Source organism: Fundulus heteroclitus, unplaced genomic scaffold (assembly GCF_011125445.2).
Source record: "Fundulus heteroclitus isolate FHET01 unplaced genomic scaffold, MU-UCD_Fhet_4.1 scaffold_192, whole genome shotgun sequence".
NCBI lineage: Eukaryota > Metazoa > Chordata > Actinopteri > Cyprinodontiformes > Fundulidae > Fundulus > Fundulus heteroclitus.
In genome coordinates this window covers 45,295-55,000 of record NW_023396604.1, presented here as the reverse complement: position 1 = coordinate 55,000, position 9,706 = coordinate 45,295, and the positions used below count along the sequence as shown (strand labels likewise).

Below are 9,706 nucleotides of genomic sequence, written 5' to 3'. Positions count from 1 at the left end.
AGGAAGTGACCTTGTGCCTGCATGGTTGTTTATCCCCAGTCTGGTTGACTGGAGACCTGTCCAGGTTATTCCCCACCAACCTCTGACACTTACTTTGTCTTTTTTTATTTAGTCCTCTTAAAATTTATTTCTAATAACAAAAAATAAATAAAATAAAAAAATAATAACAGACATAATAATCCAGCCACAGGAATTCAGTCCTTTGTGCTCCTTGTGTTGGTCCCAAGCCCAAATAAATGGAGAGGGTTATGTCAAGAAAAACATTCATCTGCCTGATGGATATCATAGCTCCTACAGCTTTTGGAAAGAAGCTGTTTCTGAGTCAATTAAGTTTTTGAGTTATTGTTTCTGAAGTGTTTCTGATGGAAGTGGCTCAAACAGTGCATTGCAGGTAGCTGGGATATGTGGCAACATCTCTGGTCATTCTCTGGACCCATGCAGCATAAACCATGTCCAGATCTAGCAGACGGCATGCCACAATATATGTGTATAGTTCTGTGTCATCAGCGTAAGCATGAGTAACACTGCGGTTTTAAATGCTAATTATAAAGTCGAACAATGATTAAAGTCTGATGTTGAGGGAAAGTGAACGTCTGAGAGAAATCATCCTGCAGTTTGGCTACAATTCACCACTTCACCATCTGAGTCGCCAACTTCCCGTCTCCAAAATGAGCGTACACATGAGTCAGAGTTACCATGAGGACAGCATAATAAATATATATAAAACACAACCTTGGCGAGGAAAGTGACATACGCACATTTTAGGCCCCGTTTTGTGCTGATGCAAGCTTTATAAATAGTGAATGATAGTGAAATCATTCTAAACAGGATTTCTGTCTTAGTTCTAGATTATTGACATTTTAATCATTGTTTTGAACCTCAAACACATGCATATCCATGTTTTTGGGATGAGGTCAGGAGTAAAATAATGAATAATTAATTTCCCACCGTTCATCTTACCACATAAGTGTCTGTGAAATAATTTTATCTTGCTTGTTAGGTCTTTGTATATTATGAGACCGCTGAAAAATTTAGTGTTTTTTGTGTTTCTGCTCCATCTAATGCCTCTATTGTTCTCCATGCCAGTGGCTTTCATCTGATCTTTAGTAAAAATATGGTCCAATTTATTTTCCATAGTCAAAACTTTACTTTGTAGGACTGGATTCATTTTTCTTAGATACATTTTTTTATCGAGGAAATCTCCTGAGAAATGGTCCAGGTCCTTTAAATCTTGAAAGACATTGCTCCAATATTGTGCATAATGTTTTCTTAGAAATCCCCACCATTGTTCAGTCCTTTGGTTATGATTACTTGAGTCAGGAATGTAGCATCTCTCAGAAAACCCATCTTCATGGTTACTTCATAAAAAATATCTGCATCTGTTCCACTGAACATTTCTCTGCACCCAGGTCTGACCTGATATGCATTGAAGTTCTGCTCCTGTTCTCCACTATGCATTGAACATGCAGGTTTACACTGGAAAGCTGGTTGGAGGAGCCCCAGAGAAGAATCAGGGCACAAGGGTCGTGCTCCACATGGCACAGGGTCTCAGGGGACAGAACATAACCTGTGACAATTTTTTCACAAACTACAACTTGGGTCAGGAGCTTCTAAAGAGAAAGCTCAAAATGGTCGGAACTGTCCGAAAGAACAGGGCTGAACTCCCTGCTGAGCTGCTGGTAATCAAGGACAGCCCTAGTGTCTTACTGCCCCAAAAAGGCAAAAAATGTTGTGCTCATGAGCACTCTGCACAAAAATGCTGAAATCAGCACAAGAGAGGACCAAAAACCAAGCATGATCCTTGGTTACAATGCCACCAAAGGGGGGTAGACAACTTAGACAAAGTGACAGGGTCCTACAGCACCAAATGGATGACTGCGCGCTGGCCATTGGTCATCTTTTATAACATGATCGATGTATCAGCCTACAATGCATTTATCATCTGGACGGAGATATTTCCTGACTGGAATGTGTCAAAGCTGTACAAGAGGCGCATCTTTCTCGAGGACCTGGGGAAGGCGCTTGTGACACCGCACATCCAACAGGCAGCACCTGCCAAGGACCCCAGCCGCTGCAGCCACGATGAGGGAGATCCAGGAGAGGACTGCATCAAGTACACCAATGCATGAGGTAAGTAAGTAAGTGTGTGTGCGTGTATAAGTGTATGAGAGTGAGTTGTGTGTCTTGGGATCAGCAATAACACACCATAGTAAAGTAATCATGGTCCTCTTGTTTATAGGTTGCTGCTGAGGGGAAAAGAAAGAGGAAGAGGAGCCAGGTCTGCAGGCCATCTGATGATGTCAAGACAAGCATGACCTGCCCGTAACAAGGCACAGTGTGATGACATGTCACTCATGTGCTGTGTAGATGTACAGACAGACAGACAGACACACACACACACATACACCTTGTTCATATTGCATTTGCTTGTTTGTTGTATTGCGATTTTATTCATTTCTGGTTCACAAACAGTGCATGTATGTAAAACAAAATTTAAATGTTAAGTTTCAATGTTGTGTAAAACTATTGTGTTTTATATGTTGGTCTTTCAAAAGTAATAAAGTGGTGAAAGATTAAAAAAAGTTTGAACATGCAGGTTTTCTTTTGAAAAACGAGTGAATTATCATAATATCATAATTGGATCATTGCCTGTTAGAGGTAAGGAACACCATTGCACTAAATATTGATAGAATAGTTAGTAATGGAGTTAGTGATGAAATATTACCAATGCTTGTTAGGATTTTTTTGGTTTCAGACATCTTTTGGATAATTAAACATGCACCGGGTCAAACTGACCCGGGAACAGCAATGCGGTTCCTAACAAATGAACATAACACGAGGATTAATATAGGCAGCTGTTGCAATAGTTGAGCCAACAATACCTTTTTTTGTGTGTGTGTGAGTGTGAGAGAGTGTGTGAGAGAGAGAGAATAAACACTTCTCACAGTTGCAAAGAAGTAGTTTGACATTTCTGACACCCTTTTACCTCCAGTTTGACTGCTGGGTCAAATTGACCTGAACAGTATCTATGTGATATAACATTCAGGGGGTGGTTGCAAATATGTGAGATGAACCATTTTCATATTATATGTTGATTACACTATTTAAGGCAAGCAGAAGAAGTTTCATACTGAAAAAATACTTTTAACTATTTTTCCTAGATCTTCAAACTTTAAAACGGGTCAATTAGACCCGTAACATAACAGGGTTAAAACACTGAGGCCTTTGCTCTGTAGTGGAGGCTTTGTTGGCTCTTAAAAGAGCCTTTGTTGTTGTTGTTGTTGTTGTTGTGTGGGCTGGAGGAGCAGCAGTCTAAGCTCTCTCTCCGCGGATGCGGCGGGCCAGCTGGATGTCTTTGGGCATGATGGTGACCCTCTTGGCGTGGATGGCGCACAGGTTGGTGTCCTCGAAGAGACCCACCAGGTAAGCCTCGCTGGCCTCCTGCAGAGCCATGACGGCCGAGCTCTGGAAGCGCAGGTCGGTCTTGAAGTCCTGAGCGATCTCCCGGACCAGCCGCTGGAAGGGCAGCTTGCGGATCAGCAGCTCCGTGGACTTCTGGTAGCGGCGGATCTCTCTGAGAGCCACGGTACCGGGCCTGTAGCGGTGAGGCTTCTTCACGCCGCCGGTGGCCGGGGCGCTCTTCCTGGCCGCCTTGGTGGCCAGCTGCTTCCTGGGGGCTTTGCCTCCGGTGGATTTACGGGCGGTCTGCTTGGTTCTGGCCATGGCGCTGCTTCTCTGATCAGGAGAAAATGTCACAGCCACACGAGGCTCCGCTCCTCTTAAACTGCGGCTCTGGGCGTCAAGCGGTGACGCTGGCGCAGAGCTCCGGGTCCTGGTTGGTCAGCGGCTCCTCCTGGAGCTCAGCGCCGCCCAGAGGAGTCGGCTCCCGGCTGAAGGTGCGCTGCTCATTGGAGGAAGGCGCGTTCAAAAAGTGCGCCTCTCTGTCCCGCTCTGCTGGAAGCTGCTCTGGTTGGTCGGCGGCAGCAGCGCGCCGCTCTCCGTGGACATATAAACCAGCTTTGTGCGCCTGGCGGCTCATTTTCTAGACTGAACACTAGAAAGCACCAGAGAAGATGAGTGGACGCGGAAAGACCGGAGGAAAAGCCAGAGCTAAGGCCAAGACCCGCTCATCCAGAGCCGGCCTCCAGTTCCCGGTGGGCCGCGTCCACAGGCTGCTGCGTAAAGGTAACTACGGGGAGCGCGTCGGTGCCGGAGCGCCCGTCTACCTGGCCGCTGTGCTGGAGTACCTGACGGCTGAGATCCTGGAGCTGGCAGGAAACGCTGCCCGCGACAACAAGAAGACCCGCATCATCCCCCGTCACCTGCAGCTGGCCGTGCGCAACGACGAGGAGCTCAACAAGCTGCTGGGCGGAGTGACCATCGCTCAGGGCGGCGTGCTGCCCAACATCCAGGCGGTGCTGCTGCCCAAGAAGACCGAGAAGGCCGCCAAGGCCAAGTAGACCTGCTCCCGCTGCAGAGCGACCCCACAACGGCTCTTTTAAGAGCCACCCACCTCTCTCTGAGCTCTGATCCCCAAGTCTGAAAATACTCTACTGGAATTGACTAGTTTTCTTTTTTATTAGGAAATATTTATGAATAATTCTGGATTATCCAGCAGGACTGGTCTAAGAATAATATAGTTAAACCATTACCAGACCCATCAAGTTATCCAGGGCTGGATCACCAGATTTAAGCAGAAATAACTTTAGTTTAATGTTGCTTAGCTGTATGAAGATGTGCTTAATAGTTTTATTGTAACTAAAAAACATTCTAGTGCAGCTTTACTCTGTGGGCATGAAGGCATCGTTCTAAAGTGGTCTGACAACTTTGAGCTGTCCCAAAGGAGAGAAGTCATGTTTTTATTTTTGTAGGAAAAAGTATTTTCACGTCTCACAAGATTATTCTAAGAAATCTTAAAGTAAGGTGGAATAGTTTATATAAAACATTCCCACTGTATTACAGCATTAATTAAGAAAGTTGAAGTTCATTTTTGTCTTTCTAAACAATACTTCATTTCCCCTGGACCAGAATTAACTGTCTTCATAAAATGTTGCTATGGTATAATAAATGTTATGTAGTGAGCATTTTTCTTATCGTTATCAGGTTTAAAGTTTCAGCAACATTCCTTAAGAGGGGGTCATGGGATGATTTGATGCTGATATGCTGAAAAGATTTAGCCCCATATTTCTTTATTTATGAAACCGATACCGAAGCATAACTTGACAAGATCCTTAACATTCCTCGTTTTAATGCAGGGGGAAGGCTGGACTTTTTATGAAAATATTACTTTCTCTTAATTTTACAACTTTATTTTCATAATTTAACCAAAAGAAAGGGGTTCCTCCTCTACCCGCCTAAGGGGGTCACCAGTCTGTGGCCCTGTTATTTTGGATGCTGCTGGCTGAAATGTTTGGAAACCCTGGTGTGTGTGTGTGTAAGTGTGTGTGTGTGTGTGTGTGTGTGTGCATGCACATATATATGACCCATTTCAGAATTGCGGGTACATTTCAAGTTTAGACAAAATATGATTTTTTTTTAATGATTTTTTTAGTAAAATCTTTTTCATTTCCATAGAGAATACTTAAAATTTAGTGCTTCCAGCATTTGCCAAGCTTAAACATGTAAGATTTAAAATATTTAATCTGAAAATCATCGTAGTAACAGTAAAATCTGTCAACTCTGTTGCAGACAAATTAGGGTAAATATTTATAGTTCTCAAATGTAATACATTTTAAAACCATGTCTTTCCTAAGAGAACTTTTGTCTTTACATCCACTAATTCAACTTTAAGTTTTCTAAGATAAAGACTCTTTTTTTCAGGAGTAAAAACATTGACACATTTAATTGGAAAGTTACCAAAACAGTTTGCATTTTCTCTAAATATAGCTCCAAAAATGAATGAAATGCTTTGAAATTTCATGTAGTGAGAATGTTAGTTATGACACAGCTTCTGGTTAATTTGTCAACAATAATACATATTTTATTATAATTTTTTTTAAACAAAACTTGGTGAAACAGAGTTGGCGGTGATGTGAACAGAGTTGACAAACCATGCATAAAAGGCAAAAAACTTTTACATTAAAACTTTTTAAATGTAGAAATATTTCATAGAACATCTGAAAATCTATAAATTCATCAATCTGAGCAACAACAACAGAACAAAATAACAACTGTCACCCCCTCACTCCCTTGAAAAATTATTCACTGGTGATTTCAGCCCATATTTCTTTGTCTATTTCAACATGGCGCCCTGTCACTTGGGTCGGTTGTGAGATGATTCTGACAACATCATCAAAGGGATACCACAAAGTGTCATCACGGTTTGGCCAGTAGAAGCGATTTTTTTTCCCCACCTTGTGCACGCATGTGACTTTTGCATGTGTCTCATTGACCTCAACAATGGTCCCAGGATAAAAGTCATCATCATATTTAATGACACACCACAGTCCAATCACATCTTTGCTCTCCCACTTAATTTCTCCTCTTGTTTGTTGCTCTTCAGCGGTATCAGAGAGACGGGCTGAACATCAAATTCAAATCTCTGTGAGTTGTGACATGTACACTCAAGAATCTGTTTCGTTGAGCAGGCACAGCTGACATCTCTGTAGATGACCTTTCCTGGTGCTTGAGTGATCATTTGATGGAGGAGCATTGTGGAAGGAACCACTGGGAGTTGTTTGGGTATCTTCTGCACAGCTTTGTTCACAGCTTCCTCCTCAATGTAGAACAGCTGTATAGAGGTCTGGACACTCAACAGACTGTCATACAGTTGCTTGGCATTTAGAATGGCTTTCCCTTCACTGACCAGTCTGTCTGCCGTTCTTTTTAAAACCCCACCCACTCCGTCTGGAGCACCTTTCCCGTGGCCTGCTTCAAAGAAGCTCCATGTGCCCTTCTGAAAGCCCTGCTTAGACAGCTCTGTGCTAAACATGTAGAAGTTACCCTTCTGGCGATACTGGGTGCAAGGTCCATCGCTAAAGAAATGACCCACACTGACTGATGGATAGTGTGTTTTAACATGATCTAACACAGGGGACATGTGTGTCCATATGGCAGGTGGACTTTTCTCTTTTGATGCTGAGATAGTTGTGAAGCACAAATGTTCGTCCACTCCACCCACATGAAGGATTCCTGTGTGCAGGGTCGCCTGCTGTTGAGAAGATGCAAAATGAACGGCTTGAATCTCTGCTGACAATTTGCAAGCATAGTTTTCTGAAAAGTCAATGTGAATCAAACACTCATGAGATGTCATACTTTTCTTGAGCTCACGGTAGTGGTTGTATTGTGTTTTAATGTTGAAATGATGCCTTGTGAAGACTCTTAGCTGTTTCTGGAACATATCAATCATATCTCCCAGAGAACTCTCCATCTCCTTTTTGACAGTCATTCGGACTGGTTGTGATTCTTTCTGACTTTCTTTCTCATTTTCTTTGTTTTTCTTCCTCCTTTCTCCCAGTTCCCAGCCTCATGGCGCTGCCAGACTTCCTAACAGAGCTGATCAGAGGCAGCGGTTCTGCTCTGGACTCCTGACATGAATGGAAATTCGCTTCTAGAGCAGAATTGGGCTTGGAAACATTATTTTTTGTCTTTTCTACACTTTGTCAGTCTAAACTGAACAGATTAACCAGTATGAGGGATTGCTGCAAAGCCATCAACAATGCAGATGACTGTCCCTGCGGCTCTACGCTCTTCATCAGTGAACGCTGCAACCTGCTGGGTTTCCTTAGACAGGAAACGTTTTCACCAATCTCTATAATCTCATTGAATCTGACTTTGTAAAGAGCCTTGAGATGACATGTATCATGAATTGGTGCTATATAAATAACATTGAATTGGAAAAAATTTGATTGAACTAGTCTTTACAGAGTTAGACTTAAACAGACTCTAGCTTCCCTTGTGTGCTTGAAAAATGTAAATGACTGTAACAGATGACTTTTATTCAGTATTTCCTTAATTTCATGTATGTATTTAAAATCCTCCTCCTTTAAACTAAGCATCCCTTCACTTCTGAAGCACTTCATGATTTCAGCAGATAAAAGGAAAGGTTTAGATGTACATTTTAGCAACTTCTAATTTATATTTACTTAAAGTTTATTATTGCAAAGGAACATTTAATCTGTTGTCACTGCAGTTTTAGTTGATGTTTTTTTTGGCCAGCTTAAAAGGAAACTCATTTGCTCTCCCAGGCATAAAATGGATAATTTAATGTAATAGAAGCAGCATTATCATCTGCAATACATAAACACAATTTTAGTTGTTTTTTTCAACAGTTTCAAAGGTAAAATCCCAGATTGAATACAGACACAAAATATGAAGAACATTTGACACCATTTCAGGAACTGAAACAATCAGGCTGTCAAAAAAGACCCAACACTGCAGTCTGGCCTGTTTGACCTGAATAGGTAACGTGCGTAACCAAATGGTTCACATCAATAGTTTATGCTGTAGCAGGTCTACTGCTCAACCTGGATATGTCTCAGTAAAAAAAATAAAAATAGTCCAGAAGCAAACAAAGATTCCCACAAACTTGATCTGTGCAAGATTTCACTTTTAATGTGAGCTGTGGGTCAGAAAGACCTTCATCAGAGCGTACAAAGTACAGAATGAGCAGACAGGTTGCTTTTAACAACCTTTACTTTGCTTTCAGGTCAATAGTTTGAAAGATCGTTACTGAAAAAAAATGAACAATGAACTGTTGATAACTGCCAAAACCCGACTAAAAAGTTTAAACATTCTGTAGCAAATTTTGTTAAATTGACAAAAGTAAAAAATGATGCAGTCTGTTCATTTGATCTTCAGATTCAGTTAGATAACTCACCACATCAGTGTTTGTGACGATCATCTTTTTTATTTAGCTCAATCAATTAAATGTTAAGAGTGAAATAGCAGAGAGGCAAAGCAACTTTTACTTGCCAACTAATCTTTTGTACTCATATATCAAAATATGTGTGATTTTCCCACTGAAGCCCAGCTCTGCTCATTAAATGCAAACATTAGCATATAGTGGTCCACCCAATAATTGTTCATTCTATAACAGAGTGGACACAAGATTTTTTGCAAATATTTTTATATAATATATGGAAGTAAACAGCGCTGAAGTACAAGTTTGCAATCTAAACATTTTGGGGTATTATTTGTATTCAGATGAGCTCAGGAGCAATGCAGAGAGATTCATGAAACGGGCTTCCATGGCTGAGCAGCGCCATCTAGGGGTGGGTTTGGCAGCTGCCAGGAGAAAGCCAGATGGGTGACTGCATGGTGTCAGGTTTGCTGAAGAGGGGATGGCAGTCTGGGGTTGATTTAAAGGAGTTGGCCTTGAGCGCTTAGTTCCAGGAAAGGAACAGCAAATATGTCACCACACCAACACATGTGGTGCAATTTTGTGCTTCCGACTTTGTGGGAAAGGTTTGAGGATGACGCCTTCCTGTTCCAACATTGATGCACCAAGATCCATAATGGCATCAGTGAGCCAATGTGGAGTGGAGGAAATTCACTGAACTATGCTCATCTTTAGCATGGAGGACTCTGGTTCTGTTTCATGAACAAACAACCTGATCCTGATCACAATCAAGACCAAAGAACTCGTGGTGGACTTCAGGGAGAAGAAGTTATACATCTAAAGTGACCGTTGACAGGGCGTCTGGCTTCTAACCCACATCTCAGAGGACCAGACCCAGAGTGTGGACGCAACAGAGCTGCTAAAAAA

General features: G+C 42.0%; 2 protein-coding genes across 2 annotated transcripts; one reads left to right on the top strand and one right to left on the bottom strand.

Moving 5' to 3' along the window:
* Nucleotides 1-3,287: 3,287 nt before the first annotated feature.
* LOC118558982 (histone H3) lies at nucleotides 3,288-3,888 on the bottom strand. Its single transcript, XM_036129604.1, has one exon. The coding sequence runs from the start codon at nucleotides 3,721-3,723 to the stop codon at nucleotides 3,313-3,315; it is 411 nt and encodes a 136-aa protein (XP_035985497.1). The 5' UTR covers nucleotides 3,724-3,888; the 3' UTR covers nucleotides 3,288-3,312.
* A 165-nt stretch (nucleotides 3,889-4,053) lies between these two features.
* On the top strand, nucleotides 4,054-4,525 carry LOC105924270 (histone H2A). The gene has a single exon (XM_036129605.1). The coding sequence runs from the start codon at nucleotides 4,074-4,076 to the stop codon at nucleotides 4,458-4,460; it is 387 nt and encodes a 128-aa protein (XP_035985498.1). The 5' UTR covers nucleotides 4,054-4,073; the 3' UTR covers nucleotides 4,461-4,525.
* The last annotated feature ends 5,181 nt before the right edge of the window (nucleotides 4,526-9,706 follow it).

What these genes read in the sequence shown, in the direction of transcription:
- LOC105924270 (XM_036129605.1), top strand. Translation starts at nt 4,074, where the DNA reads ATGAGTGGACGCGGAAAGACCGGAGGAAAAGCCAGAGCTAAGGCCAAG.
- LOC118558982 (XM_036129604.1), bottom strand. Translation starts at nt 3,723, where the DNA reads ATGGCCAGAACCAAGCAGACCGCCCGTAAATCCACCGGAGGCAAAGCC.